General features: G+C 38.8%; 1 protein-coding gene across 2 annotated transcripts in view; it reads left to right on the plus strand.

The window, feature by feature from the left end:
* Positions 1-1027: 1027 nt before the first annotated feature.
* Positions 1028-27815, plus strand: part of LOC110537251 (solute carrier family 2, facilitated glucose transporter member 3) — a 32211-nt gene continuing 5423 nt past the window's right edge. Inside the window, exons 1-9 of one of the 2 annotated variants that reach the window (XM_036941070.1) lie at positions 1028-1649; positions 2061-2235; positions 11873-11974; positions 12537-12697; positions 14581-14821; positions 16593-16755; positions 20647-20834; positions 26229-26333; positions 26475-26576. In XM_036941070.1, coding sequence (XP_036796965.1) covers positions 2212-2235; positions 11873-11974; positions 12537-12697; positions 14581-14821; positions 16593-16755; positions 20647-20834; positions 26229-26333; positions 26475-26576 — 1086 coding nt within the window. In that variant the 5' untranslated portion in view covers positions 1028-1649; positions 2061-2211. Of the gene's footprint in view, positions 1650-2060; positions 2236-11869; positions 11975-12536; positions 12698-14580; positions 14822-16592; positions 16756-20646; positions 20835-26228; positions 26334-26474; positions 26577-27815 lie in introns of both variants that reach the window. The other variant, XM_036941062.1, reaches the window with a different exon arrangement.

Here is a 27815-nt window from a genome sequence, read left to right on the forward strand (position 1 = left end):
CTAACAAACACAAACATATTGCTAAACTATAACAAACCAGTCTGGTATATAAGTGATATATCAGTATAAAGTTGCCTTTATTTTGAAAGATGCTAGCTATATGACCTTTTTTCTCTAGGCTTCAGCTTTCTGGCTCTGTTTGAATGTGGCTTTGATGACTCATTGTTCCCTGTATGTGATTGGTTCTGGTCTTGGGGGTGACATGCAGCCTGTGAGACAGTGCTGCATGTCTTCTTCTTCATCTTCTTGGGGGGGGGGGGGGGGGGGGGGGGGGGGGGGGGGGGGGGGGGGGGGGGGGGGGAAGACCTGAATGTATGTTGCATTAATGCTCCCAACTGGACTATAGTATAAATCCATTATACTTTGTGATACCCCAAAGATATATACCCAATTTTGTTTATAATAATACACCCTTCTGACTACCCAATTCCACTACTTTGACCCTATCTGCTCCTGCACCATGCCAATGGTCTGGGAGGACAGGACACCACCTCTCAACACACTCTCTAACTCTTCAGAAGTAAAATCTCGTACACCCAAGTACTGCAACTGCCAACACAACATCTATTTTCTGTGATTGACATTCCGTTTCTGAGGTAGAGTTGATGACCATTGCTATGAATGCTAAGAAGCCCACCTTACTGAAGCATATATCACTCCTTGGCCTATTCCTCTGTGCTGGTACAGATCTACTACTCACAGGCATACCACTGGAAGTAGGGGTGCTGAGGGTGCTGCAGAATATAAAATACAAATGTAACTTTTTTTTGTTCCACAAACAAATGAGTGCACTGGGCCTTTAATAGTCCTGTATTAGCGGATGAAAGACTTGTCCAGCAAAAGGCCTGGATCCACTTTCTCCAATAATTGAACTCCCGCTGGGCAAAAATCATCTTTATCACAACCATGTCCATCAATGCAAGGCTCAGCTTGCGAGATCCTCACCACACCTTCCACCTCACTTAAATCTCCCTCATTCCCTTCCAGTTCACTTCCAGAACTCGGTCTGGTGGACAGCGCACCCTGTTTGTACTTGACCCCAGATTTCTTCTACACACCATCTTCATCTTCATTAAATTCCAATTCAGCCTCTGCTTTCTTCATTCTCTTCCACCTCTTCTTCCTCTTTTTCCTCCTCCATTCCTCCTTCGAAATCCACCTTTCCGTGTACCTGTCCCAATATTTTTCTCCTCCTGGCTTCGCTAGCAGCCCAGTTGCATCCCGATGTAACTCCATCTCATAATTGTCTTTCTCAACTCGAAAACGTGTCTTTAAAGGGCCCGACATTTTGAGAGAATGAGCAGTGGCACAACTCCCAAACAGCCTACACTCTCCTCGAACGTTCTCTCAGACAGGATCACACTGCCTGCCAGGCGCTGTTCAGGGCTTAAATGCCCCACGAGCGCAATTATTTGGTAAAAAAAACCTGCGCTTTTACGTGTAGGAGCAAGCATGACCAGAGACTACCAGGGCGCGTAGGATGTCGGCAAAGCTAGGAAACGTGCGGACAGACTTGTGCCACTATCGTATATAAATCGGTGACGAGAGAGAGAGGGGAGCAAGTGCTAGACATTCTTCTCAGCATACAGTTCTAGATAACGGACTAAAGGGAGATACGATAACCTATTTGGCACCAAACAGGAATTACGGTAAAATAGCCTTTATCGTTTTACTATTGTGAAGTTAGCAAACGTTTGTATTTGTTGATTTAGAATGAGAAGGGATGTATTTATAGACATATATTTATTTATAGACTTTAGTCAATAGTAGTCAACAGGAGGACGCTCTATCAGAATTAGTGGTGTATAGAATATAATAGGATAAAATGTAATGTAAGCATGAAAATGAAACCTGTATCATCACCACTTTCGTAAAATACATCATAGTGTATTTTGCTGCTCAAGCCAGATAGTCTACTGTACAGTAGAGGTTGAATTTGTGCATCCACAGGTAAAATATACTCTGCTGTCTGTGCAGCTGCTAGGCTTGATGTGTTTCAGGTGTTTTAGTTCATCACTTCTAATGTATTAAAATGCTTCTGTTTTAATTTTTCTCTGCAGGTGGTTCCTCTGCAAACTGCTGTTTGGACTGCCTACATTGTTCACCTTGCAAATGAGAGCCTAGTTTTGGAAGGAGAAACTAAAACAAACTATTTAACTTGGAGTTATTTGATCTTTCCTGAGGAGGTCAGACAGTGAAACATAATTCAAGATGGAGAATATGGAAGCTGGGAAGGTAAGCAACACATTAGGTCTGTCATCTTCTCACATCTAGTATTCTCCCGTGCTTGACTTGGACTGAAATAGGTGCTGGTACTCATTTTGGGTGATGGTACTATTTAGATTTAGGTGCAGGAACTCCACAATACTTTTGCGATAATATTCTATAAAAGTTGCAGGAACTCAAGCAGTAGTAATTTTGAGGTGCTGGTACTCGGCTCTGGTGAGCTGATTACATCATATGATTTTATTAATTTATTCATGTTGCTTTTTTTTGTTGTTGTTGCAATTGCAGTTTTTAATGTTTCCTTCCAAAACACAACAATGTAATTGAAATACATCACCATTTGAACCACATTAGTTACTCTACCATCACACCAGTTATGCAACAGTATTTATACTACTAGTCTTTTCCTCCACCCCTTTGAACAGTACACATTCATTATCTCTGGTGACTATTTCATAAACAATCCTCATCCACCAGCACTGTTTCCTGAGGAAGAGTAGAGCAATGTTTTTTTTTCCCTCCCTGTCTTTGTCTCCCTACCTTTAATGAGTCAGTCAGAGAATGGTATTTACAAGGAGACAGGTAAGCACTACTTTTCCTCTCTGGCATGTAGAAGAACAGGGGCTGGGGTGGAGGGGAAGTGGGAGAGGAAAGAGAGAGAGTGAGAGAGAGAGTGGGGGGGGGTAGAGAAGGAGAAAGGGGATTGGCGGATGCTACAGATACAGGTGGCGTGTCTGAACTTGATCTGTCTGTTTTATTCTCTGGCCTGTACCTGCATGTAGGACTAGGAGAGACAGACAGAATGAGGGAAGAGACAGTGATATGTAGTAAGGGAGGTGGGTATAGGAAATGATGTGTGAGGTGAGAGAAAGGAGTAGAAAGAGTCACATGATAGAGGGAGCAATAGCAATAGTAATAGTGTGACAGAGGGATAGAGTTATAAGCCCTAGAGGCCTAGATTGGCCATCAGACCCCCCCCCCCCCCCCCCCCCCCCCCCCCCCCCCACTGCTAACCTAGTCATGATTACACTCTTAAACCACTCTACAATACAGATGGATTGGATGCTTATTGTTACCAGATGCTTCTTCATATGGTTGCCTAACTACAACATGGCTTGTCTTTTGAAACAGGTTGCACACTGTTGGTTGTCTTTCTCTTCTTTGTGGCTTTTAGGCAATGAGACTTTCCTACCAACCGTTGATGTGAAATTGAGCTTCTTGCCAATAGCATGTCACTCACTGACCATGTTGTTACACTACATGACCAAAAGTATTTGGACACCTGCTTGTCGAACATCTCATTCCAAAATCATGGGCATTAATATGGAGTTGGTCCCCCCCTTTGCTGCTAGAACAGCCTCCACTCTTCTGGGAAGGCTCTCCACTAGATGTTGGAACATTGCTGCGGGTGACTTCCATTCAGCCACAAGAGCATTAGTGAGGTCGGGCACTGACGTTGGGTTGATTAGGCCTGGCTCGCAGTCAGTGTTCCAATTCATTCCAAAGGTGTTCGATGGGGTTGAGGTCAGGCCTCTGTGCAGGCCAGTCAAGTTCTTCCACACCAATCTCGACAAACCATTTCTGTATGGACCTCGCTTTGTACACAGGGGCATTGTCATGCTGAACAGGAAAGGGCCTTCCCCAAACTGTTGCCACAAAGTTGGAAGCACAGAATCGTCTAGAATGTAGAATGTCATTGTATGCTGTAGTGTTAAGATTTCCCTTCACTGGAACTAAGGGACCTAGCCGAACCATGAAAACAGGCCTAGATCATTATTCGTCCTCCACCAAACTTTACAGTTGGCACTATGCATACGGGCAGGTAGCGTTCTCCTGGCATGCGCCAAACCCAGATTAATCTGACGGACTGGCAGATGGTGAAGCGTGATTCATCACTCCATCATTTCCACTGCTCCAGAGTCCAATGGCTATGAGCTTTACACCACTCCAGCTGACACTTGGCATTGCGCATGGTGATCTTGTGTGTGTGTGACTGCTTGTGTGTGACTGCTCCGCCATGGAAACCCTTTTCATGAAACTCCTGACGACCAGTTATTGTGCTGACTTTGCTTCCAGATGCAGTTTGGAACTTGGTAGTGAGTGTTGCATCCGAGGACAGACCATTTTTTCACTCTAGGAGCTTTAGCACTCAGCGGTCCCGTTCTGTGAGCTTGTGTTGCCTACTACTTTGCGGGTGAGCTCTTGTCGCTCCCAGACATTTCCATTTCACAATAACACCACTTACAGATGACAGCTTTAGCAGGGCAGAAATTTGACAAACTGACTAGTTGGAAAATTGGCATCTTATGACGGTGCCAAGTTGAATGTCACTGACCTCTTCAGTAAGGCAATTCTACTGCCAATGTTTGTCTATGGAGATTGCATGGCGGTGTGCTCGATTTTATACACCTGTCAGCAACAAGTGTGGCTGAAATAGCCAAATATACTAATTTGAAGGGGTGTCCACATACTTTTGTATTTCTAGTGTATATTGACTAACAGCACTGATGGGAAATGAGAAATGTTACAAATAGGGAGGTTCAAGACCCTCGTAAGGCATCACAGTAAAATGGAGGGATGTATTGCAAAAGGAAATAGCAAAACAGTATTATACTGGGAAAGAAGTGTTAGTCTGTGGACATTGGAGGGTTGGAGTTAAGATCAGAATGAATGGTGGATTGGCCACCGTGGGTGAAAATCCAGCACTTGCAGAAAGATGAAATGAGGAATAGAACACAGAGAATCAGATGGACAGATAATAGGATGAGAAACAGAAGGACTTCATTATACATCAGAAATCACTTTTCCGGTCATGTGACACACACACACACACACACACACACACACACAAACACACACACACACACACACACACACACACACACACACACACACACACACACACACACACACACACACACACACACACACACACACACACACACACACACACACACACGCACACATTGACAAAAATGCACATGCACATAGGTTTGTGTAAAACAGTTGGGCTAGTCAACAAGCTTTACAGGCTTTTTAGTATAGTACAGTATGTGTGGTATACACACACTCAACCATGCTCCTCACTGTTTATTATCTATGAGTCACTTTACCCCTACCTACATATTACCTCAATTACCTCGACTAACCTATACCCCCGCACATTGACTCGGTACCGGTACCCCCTGTATATAGCCTTGTTACTGTCATTTTATTGTTGCTCTGTTATTTTTTACTTCAGTTATTTAGTAAATATTTTCTTAACTCTTTTTTTTCTTAAAACTGCATTGTTGGTTAAGGACATGTAAGTAAGCGTTTCACGGTAACTACACCTGTTGTATTCGGCGCATGTGACAAATACATTTGATTTGATTAGACACACACATACTGTAGGATTCTGCACTGTCACACTGTGCTCCTTACTCACTCAGCCACTCCCTTATTTAGTCATGTTATGAACTGTGACGGTATTCAGTACAGTAAATTATGTGCTCACACACTCTTTTTTGCTGTCTTACTCAACATTAAAGTTGGAATCCTTAATGGTCAAACTGACACATCAGTTTGGGCTATTACAACAACAAAGAAGTTACTGGAAACAACGAACACTGTATTTTTTTCCTCAGACATTGCAGGAACGACAGTGTACCACGTTGGGTTATCAGTGTAACTTGGGTAATGAAACCCTTAGAGCATTTTATTCTTATGGCACCGGCGTCTGTGTTTTTAGTGTTAGCCCAGGTTACCTCCGTATGTAGTCATTCTGTGTCAGTTGGTCTTTGATTTTAATTATGTTCCAGAACTAGGCCTCTTAATTATGCCTCCTACACATACAGTACCAGTCAAAAGTTTGGACACACCTACTCATTCAGTTAAAAACATTTTTGTGTACTATTTTCATAATCAAAACTATGAAATAGCACACGTAATCATGTAGTAACCAAAAAAAGTGTATTATATTTTATATTTGAGATTCTTCAAAGTAGCCACCCTCTGCCTTGATGACAGCTTTGCACACTCTTGGCATTCTCTCAACCAGCTTCATGAGGTAGTCAGTCACCTGGAATGAATTTCAATTAACAGGTGTGCCTTGGTAAAGGTTCATTTATGGAATTTCTTTCCTTAATAATGCATTTGAACCAATCAGTTGTGTTGTGATAAGGTAGGGGTGGTATACAGAACATATCCCTAGTTGGTAAAATATCAAGTCCATATTATGGTAGGAACAGCTCAAATAAGCAAAGAGAAGTCCATCATTACTTTAAGACATGAAGGTTAGTCAATCTGGAAAATTTCAAGACCTTTTAAAGTTTCTTCAAGTGCAGTCACAAAAACCATCAAGCGCTTTGATGAAACTGGCTCTCATGATGACCGCCACAGGAAAGGAAGACCCAGAGTTACCTCTGCCGCAGAGGATGAATTCATTACAGCTAACTGCACCTCAGGATTGCAGCCCAAATAAATACTTCACAGAGTTCAAGTAACAGACACATCTCAACATCAACTGTTCAGAATAGACTGCGTGAATCAGGCCTTCATGGTTGAATTCCTATAAAGAAACCACTACTAAAGGACACCAATAATAAGAAGAGACTTGCTTGGGCCAAGAAACGATGGACATTAGACCGATGGAAATCTGTCCTTAGGTCTGATGAGTCCAAATTTGAAATGTTTGATTCCAACCACTGTGTCTTTGTGAGACGCAGAGTAGGTGAACGAATGATCTCCGCATGTGTGGTTCCAACTGTGAAGTATGGAGGAGGAGGTGTGATGGTGTGGGGGTTCTTTGCTGGTGACACTGTCAGTGATTTATTCAGAATTCAAGGCAGACTTAACTGGGATGGCTACTACATATTTCTGCAGCGTTACGCCATCCCATCTGGTGTGAACTTAGTGGGACAATGACCCAACACACCTCCAGGCTGTGTAAGGGCTACTTGACCAAGAAGGAAAGTGTTGGAGTGCTGCATCAGATGACCTGGCCTCCACAATCACCCGACCTCAACCCAATTGAGATGGTTTGGGATGAGTTGGACCGCAGAGTGAAAGAAAAGCCACCAAAAAGTGCTCTGCAAATGTGGGAACTTCTTCAAGACTGTTGGAAAAGCATTCCAGGTGAAGCTGGTTGAAAAAATGTCAAGAGTGTGCAAAGCTGTCATCAAGGCAAACGGTGGCTACTTTGAAGAATATAAAATATATTTTGATTTGTTTTTTGGTTACTACATGATTCCATATGTTATTTCATAGTTTTGATGTCTTCACTATTATTCTGCAATGTAGAAAATATCAAAAATAAAGAAAAACCCATGATTGAGGAGGTGTGTCCAAACTTTTGACTGGTACTGTATATTAGGATCGTTATGATAAATTAACGATCAGTTTTCCTTTACATTCCTGTACACACGTAGCCTATAGCTCAAAACATTAAGACAAAGGAGATGATCGTGGACTACAGAAAAAGGAGGGATGGGCATTCTCATAGACAGGGCTCTAGTGGAGCCGGTTGAGAGCTTGGTGTCCACATCACCAACAAACTATCATGGTCCAAACACACCAAGATAATCGTGAAGAGAGCAACAATAACGCCTATTCCCCCTCAGGAGACTGAAAAGATTTGGCACGGGTCCTCAGATCCTCAAAAAGTTCTACAGTCGTGGCCAAAAGTTTTGAGAATGACACAAATATTAATTTCCACAAAGTTTGCTGCTTCAGTGTCTTTAGATATTTTGGTCAGATGTTACTATGGAATACTGAAGTATAATTACAAGCATTTCATAAGTGTCAAAGGCTTTTATTGACAATTACATGAAGTTGATGCAAAGAGTCAATATTTGCGTGTTGACCCTTCTTTTTCAAGACCTCTGCAATCCACCCTGGCATGCTGTTAATTAACTTCTGGGCCACACCCTGACTGATAAGCATAATCAATGCTTGAAGTTTGTCAGAATTTGTTGGTTTTTGTTTGTTCACCCAAAACTCTGGGGAGTTTCCTGGCCATGGACCCAAAATATCGATGTTTTGTTCCCCAAGCCACTTTGTTATCACTTTTGCCTTATGGCAAGGTGCTCCATCATGCTGGAAAAGTCATTGTTCGTCACCAAACTGTTCGTGGATGGTTGGGAGAAGTTGCTCTCGGAGGATGTGTTGGTACCATTCTTTATTCATGGCTGTGTTCTTAGGCAAAATTGTGAGTGAGCCCACTCCCTTGGCTGAGAAGCAACCCCACACATGAATTGTCTCAGGATGCTTTACTGTTGGCATGACACAGGACTGATGGTAGCGCTCACCTTGTCTTCTCCGGACAAGCTTTTTTCCGGATGCCCCAAACAATCTGAAAGGGGATTAATACGAGAAAATTACTTTACCCCAGTCCTCAGCAGTCCAATCCCTGTACCTTTTGCAGAATATCAGTCTGTCCCTGATGTTTTTCCTAGAGAGAAGTTGCTTCTTTGCTGCCCTTCTTGACACCAGGCCATCCTCCAAAAGTCTTTGCCTCACTGTGCATGCAGATGCACTCACACCTGCCTGCTGCCATTCCTGAGCAAGCTCTGTACTGGTGGTGCCACGATCCCGCAGCTGAATCAACTTTAGGAGACGGTCCTGGCGCTTGCTGGACTTTCTTGGGCACCCTGAAGCCTTCTTCAATTGAACAATTGAACAATACAACAATTGAACCGCTCTCCTTGAAGTTCTTGATGATCCGATAAATGGTTGATTTAGGTGCAATCGTACTGGCAGCAATATCAGTCAGTTATTCAAACTGAATCAGCCTGAATCAGATCTCCAGCCTTGTCCTCGTCAACACTCACACCTGTGTTAACAAATCATTGACATTATTTCAGCTGGTCCGTTTGTGGCAGGGCTGAAATGCAGTGGACATGTTTTTTGGAGATTCAGTTCATTTGCATGGCAAATAGGGACGTTGCAATCTTCTGATCACTCTTCATAACATTCTGGAGTATATGCAAATTGCCATCATACAAACTGAGGCAGCAGACTTTGTGAAAATTCATGTGTCATTCTCAAAACTTTTGGCCAAGACTGTACTGCTGCACCATCGAGAGCACATTGACTGGTTGCATCACCACCTGGTATGTCAACTTCTCGGCCTCTGACTGCATGGCACTACAGTGGGTAGTGCGTATGGTCCAGTACATCACTGGGGCCAAGCTTCCTGCCATCCAGGACCTCTATATCAGGCGGTGTCAGAGGAAGGCCCTAAAAATGGCCTAAGACTCCTGCCACCCTAGTCATAGACTGTTCTCTCTGCTACAGCAAGGCAAGCGATACCGGAGCGCCAAGTCTAGGTCCAAAAGGCTTCTTAACGGCTTCTACCCCCAAGCCATAAGACTGCTGAACAGCTAATCAAATAGCTACCCTGACTATTTGCATTGACCTCAATTATGCACATATTACCTCGACTAACCTGTATGTGTGTGTAATATTATATTAACTAATATAATCCATCAGTTATACCTTGACTGCAGTGCAATAAAACATGAACTAGAGTGTAATAGTGCAACTTAATGTTAAGTGTTATCTACCCAGCTTTATATCCTATCATATCCTATTCTGTTGCTGACAGTAGCATGAAATCATGAAATCAATATATTGCTTTTCTTCTGGCTAGTCTTTTCTCCCTAGTAACTGGGTCTGCGTTAATCTTTTGTCTGTGTCGTGCAGCCTTCTCCTTATTAGACAACGGCATCTACAGTATAAAGATAACGTGCCTTGAAAATACCTTAAAATGCCATAAAATAGTTTTAAATTATAATATTTAGTATTCATACAACAATTAAATCTGAATTAAATTAAATGATTAAATGTTGTAAACTTGTGAAAACATGGGATAACAAAGCTACTGTCATTCAGCATAATGGGTGACATTGTGGTATAACATTAAACTTTTGTTGTGCTGAAGGACAAAAGCGTGATACTGAAGGATGGATTTCATACATAAACATATTTAACAGGCAGTTCTTTGGCCACCTATATAAAGTAATGACCTTGACCTATAAATATGATCCTTACTTTTCATATTTAATATAGCTTTTTATAAAATAATAACATTAAAAGTATGTTTTCTGTGTTGTACTGAAGGACATGCGTTTTTGGTATAAAGGTTACTAGAGGTTGAAAAGGTGAAATCATCAGAGATTTACTCACCTCATCACATTGATAGAGGGTCTTCAATGGGTATTCTTTGTGATGTCACACACTGTCACATGATTACCTTTAAAATGGCTTTTTACCTTTGTGATACTGAATTACATTGATGAAGAGCAAAAGTTCAGACAAAAGTTATTCAAGTTTTTTATTGATTTTTTAGATTCAGTATGTTGCCCATTAGTCTATATATTGTTGCAAACACACACAATTATGCCATGAGTGTTCATTTGTATTTTTAGGATGAATTTCTAAATTTTAAAAACACTTTTGTCATTAGAATTTTAACACGGACAGTTACACTGAAGAACATTTTGACACTTTAGAGCTCAATAACTCCCTTAATTGAATAGTTTGCAACACAAATATTTCTAGGTCAAAAGAAGGGTTGAGTGATTTAACATTATATTTATACATATTTATCTTTTTATGTTAAATGAATGGTCTTCGAACACCAAATTTAAATGACTCGTCTTCGGCCCATCTACTTGTGTGTCATAAAGAGTAGCCTACCTTTGTGTAATAATAACTGACACTGTTATGTCACTTTCCTACAGCCTACATTCTCTGTAAAAGAGATGTGGTATTTGAGATGAGTAGGTTTTGGTCCTTTAAAAGAGACCACATCAAACAGGGTTTCTTTCCCTGGTCTGGCCCAGGGCTTTGTATAGCAGACTTTCATTATAACCAATCAGCTTGGTGCTGCTATGTTGCTCAGCTTGGTGCTGCTATGTTGCCCAGCTTTAAATGTCACAACTGACTATCATTCATCAAAAACCCACAGCTAAAAAGAAAACATCTTCATGCCAGATGTATTCACTTGGTATTTGTTTAAGTAGTAGTTAGGATTAGTATATTAACGCATATTGGACTGGTATAACAGCCGAACCCAATACAATAGGCCTCAACAGTAAAATAAAGTAGCATAAATCCATAGTAGCATAGAGTCTCTATTCTTCTCACAGTTCATCCTCAAGACTCCGGGTCGATCAGGATTGCGAGACATGGTTCCATTTCCACTGTTTTGTAACACCGAGGCTAGCGTGGCAGTGTAGACAGTGACAGCTTGTGGATGCTCAGAGAGAAAGCAGAAGAGAGTGAGAACAATCACAAACAGAATGGTTCATTGTGTATGTTCTACTGTCACTGGGAACAACAAGAGCCTTGTGGGCCAAGACACTGGCTATGATGACAATGACATAATTATTGTACACTACATCTCCATCCATATGCTTTAGACCAGTGGATATCAAATTTCCTGTTTCTCTCTCTCTCTCTCTCTCTCTCTCTCTCTCTCTCTCTCTCTCTCTCTCTCTCTCTCTCTCTCTCTCTCTCGCTATCCTTTTCTATATCACTTTCTTGTTATCTGTTTCTCTCTCTCTATTATTTTAACACCCCTCTCCCCCCATCACTCCCTCTCTCTCCCGGTTTTCACTCCCCCTCTCTCTTCCTCCCTCTATCCCTCCTCCATCCCCAGAAGAAGAAGGGAGTGACCTGTTACCTCCTCTACTGCATCACTACAGCCGTCATTGGCTCCCTGCAGTTCGGATACAACACTGGAGTAATCAATGCCCCTGAGCAGGTGTGTGTGTGTGTGTGTGTGTGTGTGTGTGTGTGTGTGTGTGTGTGTGTGTGTGTGTGTGTGTGTGTGTGTGTGTGTGTGTGTGTGTGTGTGTGTGTGTGTGTGTGTGTGTGTGTGTGTGTGTGTGTGTGTGTGTGTGTGTGTGTAATATGGGAGTGGTCATAATGGTCATCATTATTAATGTATTATTAGTTCAAAAAGGACTGAAACCTCCTTTTATAATCAACTTAGCGTTGTGTCATACTAGTTGGCACACACACACGCACGCACGCACGCACGCACACACACACACACACACACACACACACACACACACACACACACACAGAGAGTTAAATGGATGTGCTGTTGTTTTCAACTTTGTTTCCCCCTTGTGGGCAGTCAGTGGCAGTACTCATCTGTATTGACTATAACAGTCAGGGCTGGAACAGGGCTGGAACAAATGCCTGCACCCTCTGTACATCTCCAGGACTAGGATTTTAGACCACTTGCCTAAATCCTCAGTGATATTCCCACCCTTTAACCTCTGAAGGTTCTAAGGTTCTGTCATCTCCACTCTCAGAAACTGCGACGGTTCTTCCAGAATGTGTCTATGGATCGTTATGGAGAACCCTTCTCCTCTGGGACTAACACCATGGTTTGGAGCTTCGCTGTGGCCATCTTCAGTGTGGGGGGCATGGTTGGGTCCTTGTCTGTGGGGGTCATGGTGGACAGGTTTGGGAGGTGAGTTAAGGACTAATGATACAAAGAAATGCAGATGTACAGTAAATGTGTGTGTGGAAGTGGTTTTGTATCTGTAATGACTTTGTACTGTTTTATTTATTTTATTCCCAGCACCACAATGAGAGGTGTGGGGCTTGTAAATATTTGCTCTCAAAGATGAGCCAAGGGCCTTTAGTCGATTCTGTGCTGTAATGTTAATTGAGGCTGTAATGTTCATTGCGGTCTTACCTCCTAACTAGAGGTCGACCGATTATGATTTTTCAACTCCGATACCGATACCGAATATTGGAGGACCAAAAAAAGCCGATACCGATTAATCGTCCGATTTGTATATATATATTTGTAATAATGACAATTACAACAATACGGAATAAACACTTATTTTAACTTAAAATAATGATTCAATAAAATCAATTTAGTCTCAAATAAATGGTTTAAATAATGCAAAAACCCAGTGTTGGAGAAGAAAGTAAAAGTGCAATATGTGCTAAGTAAAGAAGCTAACGTTTAAGTTCCTTGCTCAGAACATATGAAAGCTGGTGGTTCCTTTTAACATGAGTCTTCAATATTCCCAGGTAAGAAGTTTAGGTTGTAGTTATTATAGGACTATTTTTCTCTATACCATTTGTATTTCAAATATCTTTGACTATTGTTTGTTCTAACAGGTACTTTAGTATTGCCAGCCTAATCTCGGGAGTTGATAGGCTTGAAGTCATAAACAGCGCAATGCTTGAGGCACAGCAAAGAGCTGCTGGCAAATGCAGGAAAGTGCTGTTTGAATGAATGCTTACGAGCCTGCTGCTGCCTACCCCCACTCAGTAAGACTGCTCTATCAAATCATGTCTTAATTATAATATAATAACACACAGAAACCAGAGCCTTAGATCATTAATATGGTCAAATCCGGAAACTATAATTTTGAAAACAAGACGTTTATTCTTTCAGTGAAATACGGAACCGTTACGTATTTTATCTAATGGGTGGCATCCCTAAGTCTAAATATTGCTGTTACATTGCACAACTTTCAATATTATGTCATAATTATGTACAATTCTGGCAAATTAATTAGTTAGGAAGAAATGGTCTTCACACAGTTCGCAACGAGCCAGGCGGCCCAAACTGCTGCAAATACCCTGACTCTGCTTGCACAGAACGCAAGAGAAGTGACACAATTTCCCTAGTTAAAAGAAATTCATGTTAGCCAGCAATATTAACTAAATGTGCAGGTTTAAAATATATACTTGTGTGTATTGATTTTAAGAAAGGCATTGATGTTTATGGTTAGGTACGCATTGGTGCAACGACAGTGCTTTTTTCGTGAATGCGCTTGTTAAATCACCCGTTTGGCGAAGTAGGCTGTGATTCAATGATAAATTAACAGGCACCGCATCGATTATATGCAATGCAGGACAATCTAGATAAACTAGTAATATCATCAACCATGTGTAGTTAACTACTGATTATGTTAAGATTGATTGTTTTTTTATAAGATAAGTTTTATGCTAGCTAGCACCTTACCTTGGCTCCTTGCTGCACTCGCATAACAGGTAGTCAGCCTGCCACGCAGTCTCCTCGCTGAGTACAACGTAATCGGCCATAATCTGTGTCCAAAAATGACGATTACCGATTGTTAGGAAAACTTGAAATCAGCCCTAATTAATCGGCCATTCCAAATAATCGGTCAACCTTTACTCCTAACCTGGCCTCATCTCACCTCACTTCATCACTCTTTATTTAGCAGGCCCTTCATGGTCTCTGGCAGGGCACTGGACTAAATGGCTTCACTCCATCTTTCTAACATCACACCTTTTTCCTCCCACTTTCTTTCTTTTCTTTCCCCTTTTCCTATCCTCCTCTCTCTCTCTCTCTCTCCCTCTCCCCAGGCGGAAGTCCATGCTCCTGGCCAATGTTCTGGCCCTTCTGGGTGGAACTCTGATGGGTCTGTCCAGCCTGTGTAAGTCCTTTGAGATGGTCATCATTGGCAGGCTGGTCATTGGCGTGTTCTGTGGCCTGTGTACGGGACTGACGCCCATGTATGTGGGAGAGCTGGCCCCCACGCACCTCAGGGGGGCCTTCGGCACCCTCCACCAGCTGGGAGTGGTCATTGGCATCCTAGTGGCACAGGTAAATCAAATCAAATCAAATTTATTTATATAGCCCTTCGTACATCAGCTGATATCTCAAAGTGCTGTACAGAAACCCAGCCTAAAACCCCAAACAGCAAGCAATGCAGGTGTAGAAGCACGGTGGCTAGGAAAAACTCCCTAGAAAGGCCAAAACCTAGGAAGAAACCTAGAGAGGAACCAGGCTATGTGGGGTGGCCAGTCCTCTTCTGGCTGTGCCGGGTGGAGATTATAACAAAACATGGTCAAGATGTTCAAATGTTCATAAATTACCAGCATGGTCGAATAATAATAAGGCAGAACAGTTGAAACTGGAGCAGCAGCACAGTCAGATGGACTGGGGACAGCAAGGAGTCATCATGTCAGGTATTCCTGGGGCATGGTCCTAGGGCTCAGGTCCTCCGAGAGAGAGAAAGAGAGAAGGAGAGAATTAAAGAACGCACACTTAGATTCACACAGGACACCGAATAGGACAGGAGAAGTACTCCAGATATAACAAACTGACCCTAGCCCCCCGACACATAAACTACTGCAGCATAAATACTGGAGGCTGAGACAGGAGGGGTCAGGAGACACTGTGGCCCACTCCGAGGACACCCCCGGACAGGGCCAAACAGGAAGGATATAACCCCACCCACTTTGCCAAAGCACAGCCCCCACACCACTAGAGGGATATCTTCAACCACCAACCCAGACAGGATGACCACATCAGTGACTCAACCCACTCAGGTGACGCACCCCCTCCAGGGACGTCATGAGAGAGCCCCAGTAAAGCCAGTGACTCAGCCCCTGTAATAGGGTTAGAGGCAGAGAATCCCAGTGGAAAGAGGGGAACCGGCCAGGCAGAGACAGCAACTGCGGTTCGTTGCTCCAGAGCCTTTCCGTTCACCCTCCCACTCCTGGGCCAGACTACACTCAATCATATGACCCACTGAAGAGATGAGTCTTCAGTAGAGACTTAAAGGTTGAGACCGAGTTTGCGTCTCTGACATGGGTAGGCAGACCGTTCCATAAAAATGGAGCTCTATAGGAGAAAGCCCTGCCTCCAGCTGTTTGCTTAGAAATTCTAGGGACAATTAGGATTCCTGCGTCTTGTGACCGTAGCGTACGTGTAGGTATGTACGGCAGGACCAAATCAGAGAGATAGGTAGGAGCAAGCCCATGTAATGCTTTGTAGGTTAGCAGTAAAACCTTGAAATCAGCCCTTGCTTTGACAGGAAGCCAGTGTAGAGAGGCTAGCACTGGAGTAATATGATCACATTTTTTGGTTCTAGTCAGGATTCTAGCAGCCGTATTTAGCACTAACTGAAGTTTATTTAGTGCTTTATCAGGGTAGCTGAGCATTGCAGTAGTCTAACCTAGAAGTGACAAAAGCATGGATTCATTTTTCTGCATCATTTTTTGGACAGAAAGTTTCTGATTTTTGCAATGTTACGTAGATGGAAAAAAGCTGTCCTTGAAATGGTCTTGATATGTTCTTCAAAAGAGAGATCAGGGTACGACAGATAGGTACCGCAGAGAGGACCAGGCACTGGTTCACTTTCATTTAGGTTATTTTGGTTCAAACTCTACTGAGTTTATTGTAATTAATTGAACTTAATGTTATTGGGGTCAACTGATTTAAATGCTGTTCATTTCACTGAATGTAATTGACCGATCTCCTTTTTCTGTATAATCAAGTCAGTTAAATCTGTTTTAGTTTGAGAATGACTTTTTCTACTACCTTAAGCTTTAACCCTGGCCATCCTGTTGTCCCTCTCTCTGCTCTGTAGGTCTTTGGTCTGGAGTTTCTGCTGGGGTCAGACTCCCTGTGGCCCCTCCTGCTGTCCCTGACGGCCATCCCTGCTGTGGTGCAGAGCATCATGTTGCCTTTCTGCCCAGAGAGCCCCCGCTACCTCCTCATCAGCCTAAACCAGGAGGAGGAGGCTCGCAAAGGTCAGGGAGAGGAGACATGTTACTGATCATATTACACATAGGAGATGTTACTGATCATATTACACATAGATGTTACTGTTCATATTACACATAGGAGATGTTACTGATCATATTACACATATGAGATGTTACTGATCATATTACACATAGGAGATGTTACTGATCATATTACACATAGGAGATGTTACTGATCATATTACACATAGGAGATGTTACTGATCATATTACACATAGGAGATGTTACTGATCATATTACACATAGGAGATGTTACTGATCATATTACACATAGGAGATGTTACTGATCATATTACACATATGAGATGTTACTGATCATATTACACATATGAGATGTTACTGTTCATATTACACATAGGAGATGTTACTGATCATATTACACATAGGAGATGTTACTGATCATATTACACATAGGAGATGTTACTGATCATATTACACATAGGAGATGTTACTGATCATATTACACATAGGAGATGTTACTGATCATATTACACATATGAGATGTTACTGATCATATTACACATATGAGATGTTACTGTTCATATTACACATAGGAGATGTTACTGATCATATTACACATAGGAGATGTTACTGATCATATTACACATAGGAGATGTTACTGATCATATTACACATAGGAGATGTTACTGATCATATTACACATAGGAGATGTTACTGATCATATTACACATAGGATATGTTACTGATCATATTACACATAGGAGATGTTACTGATCATATTACACATAGGATATGTTACTGATCATGTTACACATAGATGTTACTGATCATATTACACATAGGATATGTTACTGATCATGTTACACATAGATGTTACTGTTCATATTACACATAGGAGATGTTACTGATCATATTACACATAGATGTTACTGTTCATATTACACATAGATGTTACTGTTCATATTGCACTTAAGATATGTTACTGATCATATTACACATAAAATATGTTACATATAATTTTAAATAAAGGAGATGTTACTGATCATATTACACATAGGAGATGTAACTGATCATATTACACATAGGAGATGTTACTGATCATATTACACATAGGAGATGTTACTGATCATGTTACACATAGATGTTACTGTTCATATTACACATAGGAGATGTTACTGATCATATTACACATAGATGTTACTGATCATATTACACATAGGAGATGTTACTGATCATATTACACATAGGATATGTTACTGATCATGTTACACATAGATGTTACTGATCATATTACACATAGGAGATGTTACTGATCATATTACACATAGGTGTTACTGTTCATATTACACTTAAGATATGTTACTGATCATATTACACATAGATGTTACTGTTCATATTACACTTAAGATATGTTACTGATCATATTACACATAAAATATGTTGCATATCATTTTAAATAAAGGAGATGTTACTGATCATATTACACATAGGAGATGTTACTGATCATATTACACATAGATGTTACTGTTCATATTACACTTAAGATATGTTACTGATCATATTACACATAAAATATGTTGCATATCATTTTAAATAAAGGAGATGTTACTGATCATATTACACATAGGAGATGTTACTGATCATATTACACATAGGAGATGTTACTGATCAAATTAAATAAAGGAGATGTTACTGATCATGTTACACATAGATGTTACTTATCATTTTACACATAGGAGATGTTACTGATCATAAACATCCCTTTTTCAGGACCCTGTCTTTCAAATATAATTCGTAAAAATCATTGTCAAGGGTTTAAACACTGTTTCCCATGCTTGTTCAATGAACCATAAACAATTAATGAACATGCACGGTCATTAAGACACTAACAGCTTACAGACGGTAGGCAATTAAGGTCACAGTTCTGAAAACCTAGGACACTAAAGAGGCCTTTCTACTGACTCTGAAGAACACCAAAAGAAAGATGCCCAGGGTCCCTGCTCATCTGTGTGAATGTGCCTTAGGCATGCTGCAAGGAGGCATGAGGACTGCAGATGTGGCCAGGGCAATAAATTACAATGTCCGTACTGTGAGACGCCTAAGACAGTGCTACAGGGAGACAGGACGGACAGCTGTTAGTCCTCGCAGTGGCAGACCACGTGTAACAACACCAGTACAGGATCAGTACATCCGAACATCACACCTGCGGGACAAGTACAGGATGGCAACAACAACTGCCCGAGTTACACCAGGAACTCACAATCCCTCCATCAGTGCTCAGACTGTCCTCAATAGGCTGAGAGAGGCTGGACTGATGGCTTGTAGGCCTGTTGTATGTAAGGCAGGTCCTCACCAGACATCACCGGCAACAACGTTGCCTATGGGCACAAACCCACCGTCGCTGGACCAGACAGGACTGGCAAAAAGTGCTCTTCACTGACAAGTCGTGGTTTTGTCTCACCAGGGGTGATGGTCGGATTCGCGTTTATCATCGAAGGAATGAGTGTTACACCGAGGCCTGTACTCTGGAGCGAGATCGATTTGGAGGTGGAGAGTCCGTCATGGTCTGGGGCAGTGTGTCACAGCATCATCGGACTGAGCTTGTTGTCATTGCAGGCAATCTGAACGCTGTGCGTTAGAGGGAAGACATCCTACTCCCTCATGTGGTACCCTTCCTGCAGGCTCATCCTGACATGACCCTCCAACATGACAATGCCACCAGACATACTGCTCATTCTGTGAGTGATTTCCTGCAAGACAGGAATGTCAGTGTTCTGCCATGGCCAGCGAAGAGCCTGGATCTCAATACCATTGAGCACGTCTGGGACCTGTTGGATCAGAGGGTGAGGGCTAGGGGCATTCCCCCCAGAAATGACCGGGAAGGTGCCTTGGTGGAAGAGTGGGGTAACATCTCACAGCAAGAACTGGCAAATCTGGTGCAGTCCATGAAGAGGAGATGCACTGCAGTACCAGATACTAACTGTTACTTTTGATTTTGATCCCCCCCCCCCCCCCCCCCCCCTTTGTTCAGGGACACATTATTCAATGTCTGTTAGTCACATGTCTGTGGAACTTGTTCAGTTTATGTCTCAGTTGTTGAATCTTGTTATGTTCATACAAATATTTACACATGTTAAGTTTGCTGAAAATATACGCAGTTGACAGTGAGAGGACATTTATTTTTTTGCTGAGTTTATTACACATAGGAGATGTTACTGATCATATTACACATATGAGATGTTACTGATCATATTACACATTGGAGATGTTACTGATCATATTTTACATAGGAGGTGTTACTGATCAAAATAAACCTAGGATATGTTATTGATCATATTAAATAATGGAGATGTTACTGATCATATTAAATAATGGAGATGTTACTGATCATATTTTACATAGGAGGTGTTACTGATCATATTAAATAATGGAGATGTTACTGATCATATTTTACATAGGAGGTGTTACTGATCATATTAAATAAAGGAGATGTTACTGATCATATTTTACATAGGAGGTGTTACTGATCATATTAAATAAAGGAGATGTTACTGATCATATTTTACATAGGAGGTGTTACTGATCATATTAAATAAAGGAGATGTTACTGATCATATTTTACATAGGAGGTGTTACTGATCATATTAAATAAAGGAGATGTTACTGATCATATTTTACATAGGAGGTGTTACTGATCATATTAAATAAAGGGGGTGTTACTGATCATATTAAATAAAGGAGATGTTACTGATCATATTGCACAGCACTCAATTAGGTAACTTTTTATTTGACTGTTTACTTAGAAACAATGTGGTGTAAAAGTAATTACATGACAATTACTCTGTTGTTTATTTGGGATTCATTAGTATCAGAAAGTACCTAGTATTTAAAAAAATATCTCGCCCTCCCTCCAGCCCTGGTGCGTCTGCGTGGCTGTGAGGACGTAAGTGATGACATCCAGGAGATGAAGGAAGAAGGGATGAAGATGGGCATGGAGAAGAAGGTCACTATTCCAGAACTCTTCCGCTCGCCAGCCTACCGTCAGCCAATCATCATCGCCATCATCCTGCAGCTCTCCCAGCAGCTCTCTGGCATCAACGCGGTGAGTAGACTACAACTCCCACAAGCAACATAATTAGGGCCAGGAGTTATTCCATGCTACATTATCGAACTAGGAAAAACATTAGGGGAAAAAAGCCTTTAAGAAGGACAGAGAGTTTTTCCTTCTCTTAATCCATGACCCCTGATCTAACAATACATGACAGGTGGAAGCAATATGGTGGAAACCTATCCAGCCCTTTTATAAATTAGTAATGAAGGAAAGGAGATGAGGAAAGAGAAGCATAACCACAGATTTCAAAAGAATAAGTTCTCAATGAGCTTTTCCAGATCAAGTTATTGCGTATAGGCATATGTAGTAGGACGTGTAATGTTGCAACTCACACAGTTCTACAGAAGTCACAGTTCAGCGTTAGAATACTGAAACTAAATGATTCAGTGAAGAGATGCCAACTTACAGAGACTGTCAAGGCACCACCTCCTCTTCAGCCCAGAGGCTGAGGAAGGAAGCGTTTTATTAAGTGGAATGGATGTAGCATAATAACATGACTAGCGGGATGATCACCCTAAGATCTAATGGAGATTGTCTGTTGATAAGGTCAGCCCAGAGGCTGAGGAAGGAAGCGTTTTATTAAGTGGAATGGATGTAGCATAATAACATGACTAGCGGGATGATCACCCTAAGATCTAATGGAGATTGTCTGTTGATAAGGTCAGTTAACCTGGCTGTCAGTCTGAGTTAGCGTTAGCCAAGTTTATCCTGACTCAGACAGACCCAGGTTAAAGGTCAATGCAATGACCTTTAGACTAGGCCTAATTCAGAAGGCTGTTAGAGGGCTCTTTTACTGAACAATGTGTATGTTTCATATGATTGTGTTTTGCTTTTCGTGTTTTGTGTTTGATGTGTTTATAGATATGTATAGTAAAACTGTTGTTTATTGATGTGTATATAGATATGTATTGTGAAACTGTTGTTTATTGATGTGTATATAGATATGTATAGTGAAACTGTTGTTTATTGATATGTATATAGATATGTATAGTGAAACTGTTGTTTATTGATGTGTATATAGATATGTATAGTGAAACTGTTGTTTATTGATGTGTATATAGATATGTATAGTGAAACTGTTGTTTATTGATGTGTATATAGATACGTATAGTGAAACTGTTGTTTATTGATATGTTGTTTATTGATGTGTATATAGATATGTATAGTGAAACTGTTGATTATTGATGTGTATATAGATATGTATAGTGAAACTGTTGTTTATTGATGTGTATATAGATACGTATAGTGAAACTGTTGTTTATTGATATGTTGTTTATTGATGTGTATATAGATATGTATAGTGAAACTGTTGTTTATTGATATGTTGTTTATTGATGTGTATATAGATATGTATAGTGAAACTGTTGATTATTGATGTGTATATAGATATGTATAGTGAAACTGTTGTTTATTGATGTGTATATAGATATGTATAGTGAAACTGTTGTTTATTGATGTGTATATAGATACGTATAGTAAAACTGTTGTTTATTGATGTGTTGTTTATTGATGTGTATATAGATATGTATAGTGAAACTGTTGTTTATTGATGTGTATATAGATATGTATAGTGAAACTGTTGTTTATTGATTTGTTGTTTATTGACATGTATATAGATATGTATAGTAAAACTGTTGTTTATTGATGTGTTGTTTATTGATGAGTATATAGATATGTATAGTGAAACTGTTGTTTATTGATGTGTATATAGATATGTATAGTGAAACTGTTGTTTATTGATGTGTATATAGATATGTATAGTGAAACTGTTGATTATTGATGTGTTGTTTATTGATGTGTTGTTTATTGATGTGTTTATAGATATGTATAGTGAAACTGCTGTTTATTGATGTGTATATAGATATGTATAGTGAAACTGTTGTTTATTGATATGTTGTTTATTGATATGTATATAGATATGTATAGTGAAACTGTTGTTTATTGATATGTTGTTTATTGATGTGTATATAGATATGTATAGTGAAACTGTTGTTTATTGATGTGTACATAGATATGTATAGTGAAACTGTTGTTTATTGATATGTTGTTTATTGATATGTATATAGATATGTATAGTGAAACTGTTGTTTATTGATGTGTTGTTTATTGATGTGTATATAGATATGTATAGTAAAACTGTTGTTTATTGATGTGTATATAGATATGTATAGTGAAACTGTTGTTTATTGATGTGTATATAGATATGTATAGTGAAACTGTTGTTTATTGATGTGTATATAGATATGTATAGTGAAACTGTTGTTTATTGATGTGTATATAGATATGTATAGTAAAACTGTTGTTTATTGATGTGTATATAGATATGTATAGTGAAACTGTTGTTTATTGATGTGTATATAGATATGTATAGTGAAACTGTTGTTTATTGATGTGTATATAGATATGTATAGTGAAACTGTTGTTTATTGATGTGTATATAGATATGTATAGTAAAACTGTTGTTTATTGATGTGTATATAGATACGTATAGTGAAACTGTTGTTTATTGATATGTTGTTTATTGATGTGTATATAGATATGTATAGTAAAACTGTTGTTTATTGATGTGTATATAGATACGTATAGTGAAACTGTTGTTTATTGATATGTTGTTTATTGATGTGTATATAGATATGTATAGTGAAACTGTTGTTTATTGATGTGTATATAGATATGTATAGTGAAACTGTTGTTTATTGATGTGTATATAGATATGTATAGTGAAACTGTTGTTTATTGATATGTTGTTTATTGATGTGTATATAGATATGTATAGTGAAACTGTTGTTTATTGATGTGTATATAGATATGTATAGTGAAACTGTTGTTTATTGATGTGTATATAGATATGTATAGTGAAACTGTTGTTTATTGATGTGTATATAGATATGTATAGTAAAACTGTTGTTTATTGATGTGTATATAGATATGTATAGTGAAACTGTTGTTTATTGATGTGTATATAGATATGTATAGTGAAACTGTTGTTTATTGATGTGTATATAGATATGTATAGTGAAACTGTTGTTTATTGATGTGTATATAGATATGTATAGTGAAACTGTTGTTTATTGATGTGTATATAGATATGTATAGTGAAACTGTTGTTTATTGATGTGTATATAGATATGTATAGTGAAACTGTTGTTTATTGATGTGTATATAGATATGTATAGTGAAACTGTTGTTTATTGATGTGTATATAGATATGTATAGTGAAACTGTTGTTTATTGATGTGTATATAGATATGTATAGTGAAACTGTTGTTTATTGATGTGTTGTTTATTGATGTGTTGTTTATTGATGTGTTTATAGATATGTATAGTGAAACTGTTGTTTATTGATGTGTATATAGATATGTATAGTGAAACTGTTGATTATTGATGTGTATATAGATATGTATAGTGAAACTGTTGTTTATTGATATGTTGTTTATTGATGTGTATATAGATATGTATAGTGAAACTGTTGTTTATTGATTTGTATATAGATATGTATAGTGAAACTGTTGTTTATTGATGTGTATATAGATATGTATAGTGAAACTGTTGTTTATTGATGTGTATATAGATATGTATAGTGAAACTGTTGTTTATTGATGTGTATATAGATATGTATAGTGAAACTGTTGTTTATTGATGTGTATATAGATATGTATAGTGAAACTGTTGTTTATTGATGTGTATATAGATATGTATAGTGAAACTGTTGTTTATTGATGTGTATATAGATATGTATAGTGAAACTGTTGTTTATTGATGTGTTGTTTATTGATGTGTTGTTTATTGATGTGTTTATAGATATGTATAGTGAAACTGTTGTTTATTGATGTGTATATAGATATGTATAGTGAAACTGTTGATTATTGATGTGTATATAGATATGTATAGTGAAACTGTTGTTTATTGATATGTTGTTTATTGATGTGTATATAGATATGTATAGTGAAACTGTTGTTTATTGATTTGTATATAGATATGTATAGTGAAACTGTTGTTTATTGATGTGTATATAGATATGTATAGTGAAACTGTTGTTTATTGATGTGTATATAGATATGTATAGTGAAACTGTTGTTTATTGATGTGTATATAGATATGTATAGTGAAACTGTTGTTTATTGATGTGTATATAGATATGTATAGTGAAACTGTTGTTTATTGATGTGTATATAGATATGTATAGTGAAACTGTTGTTTATTGATGTGTATATAGATATGTATAGTGAAACTGTTGTTTATTGATGTGTATATAGATATGTATAGTGAAACTGTTGTTTATTGATGTGTATATAGATATGTATAGTGAAACTGTTGTTTATTGATGTGTATATAGATATGTATAGTGAAACTGTTGTTTATTGATGTGTATATAGATATGTATAGTGAAACTGTTGTTTATTGATGTGTTGTTTATTGATGTGTTGTTTATTGATGTGTTTATAGATATGTATAGTGAAACTGTTGTTTATTGATGTGTATATAGATATGTATAGTGAAACTGTTGATTATTGATGTGTATATAGATATGTATAGTGAAACTGTTGTTTATTGATGTGTTGTTTATTGATATGTTGTTTATTGATGTGTATATAGATATGTATAGTGAAACTGTTGTTTATTGATTTGTATATAGATATGTATAGTGAAACTGTTGTTTATTGATGTGTATATAGATATGTATAGTGAAACTGTTGTTTATTGATGTGTATATAGATATGTATAGTGAAACTGTTGTTTATTGATGTGTATATAGATATGTATAGTGAAACTGTTGTTTATTGATGTGTATATAGATATGTATAGTGAAACTGTTGTTTATTGATGTGTATATAGATATGTATAGTGAAACTGTTGTTTATTGATGTGTATATAGATATGTATAGTGAAACTGTTGTTTATTGATGTGTTGTTTATTGATGTGTATATAGATATGTATAGTGAAACTGTTGTTTATTGATGTGTATATAGATATGTATAGTGAAACTGTTGTTTATTGATGTGTTTATAGATATGTATAGTGAAACTGTTGTTTATTGATGTGTATATAGATATGTATAGTGAAACTGTTGTTTATTGATGTGTATATAGATATGTATAGTGAAACTGTTGTTTATTGATGTGTTGTTTATTGATGTGTATATAGATATGTATAGTGAAACTGTTGTTTATTGATGTGTATATAGATATATATAGTAAAACTGTTGTTTATTGATGTGTATATAGATATGTATAGTGAAACTGTTGATTATTGATGTGTATATAGATATGTATAGTGAAACTGTTGTTTATTGATGTGTATATAGATATGTATATGTGATATCTAACATATGTGTGTTATGAATTTAGTCAGCAACCTCTCCCTCTCTCCTACTTCCTCCTCAGGTATTCTACTATTCAACAGGTATATTTGACACTGCCGGGGTGACCCAGCCCATCTACGCCACTATAGGAGCTGGGGTGGTCAACACTCTATTCACAGTGGTGTCTGTAAGTATTTTAACACATATCTGGTCAAGTATAATAATACAGAAATAGTACAGTTTGATAGTGCACTACCTTAGACCAGATTCCAATATGAAATGTAATACCCTTGGACACATTCTAAGCACTTCCTTGTTTGATTCACAGCTCTTTCTGGTGGAGAGGGCAGGACGAAGGACCCTGCACCTTATCGGATTGGCTGGAATGGCTGTCAGTGCTCTGCTCATGACCATCTCCCTCTCATTGGTGGTGAGTTTGAATCTTGGCTGTCCATCATTTCAAATGTCAAGAACCCGACAATAACTATTCTTGTCACACCATAAATATCCTTGACTGGATTTAATTCCACTGCTTAACATTAAAAACGATCCGCCGCCATTGTTACAACCCCTATTACTAGTCTGTTCAACCTCTCTTTCGTATTGTCTGAGATTCCTAAAGATTGGAATGTGGCCGCAGTCATCCCCCTCTTCAATGGGGGAGACACTCTAGACCAGGGGTGTCAAAGTCAAATGGACGGAGGGCCAAATAAAAAAATCAGCTACAAGACGAGGGCCGGACTGTTCGAATGTTCATTGAAAAATTTTTAAATGACGCATATAGTCTAGTGAACCTAATTGAACCTACTGAAAACCTAACAAATATATTACAATATGATCAGATAAATAAAGCAATATTTTCTTATGGCTCTGTCAGTAATCTTTAATTTTCAACAGACACAAAAGACAAATTTCCTTTATATAAATATCCCCATAACATGAACATTAAATGAAAGAAACCGGTATTCAAGGCACCATCAGTAGACTATATTTTCTATTTTAGCAAAAGTGGGCTAAATTTACTTCAAAGAAAAAACAATAATAGCAATTTTCTATCATCCACTCAACTGAAATATTTTTAAAATATAATTGGATTGAAATACAAAAAAATAAAGTGCAAAAATCTATTAATCAAAAACAACACTTTGTTTAAGGAGAAGTAACATGCAGTGAAAACAAATATTAAATTTTAACTTTTAAACTTGAACTGAGTAAAAACTCTAAATATGTGATTGCACAGTAATGTTCACTTGTTTGAGGTTGAGGGTGATACTTGGTGGTGTCCCATCTTTTCCACAAGTTCATCAATGTTCGGGGTAAGGCTCTGAGCTGAAGAAATCCTCAGAATTGAGTGGAGGTGTTCAGCAGTAAGTCGACTTCTGTGTGATGTTTTGTTCAGGTTCATCAAAGAAAACAGTTGTTCACACAGGTATGTGCTGCCAAACATAGACAACGTTTGAGCAGCCTGGATGCGCAGCTGGGGCATTGTGCCGGGGAGGAAACGGGCGAACTCCGCAGCACCCACTGCCGCATATTTTGCCCTCAGTGCATCATTGCATTGGAGGTCAATCAACTCCATTTGGAGGTTTGGTGGTGAGCTTTCCACGTCAACAGCAAATGGGTTACCGAGCAGTTCCAACCTGCTTTTTTGTGCTTCAAAGTCAGCAAA

The sequence above is a fragment of the Oncorhynchus mykiss genome, chromosome 2 (assembly GCF_013265735.2).
Source record: "Oncorhynchus mykiss isolate Arlee chromosome 2, USDA_OmykA_1.1, whole genome shotgun sequence".
NCBI lineage: Eukaryota > Metazoa > Chordata > Actinopteri > Salmoniformes > Salmonidae > Oncorhynchus > Oncorhynchus mykiss.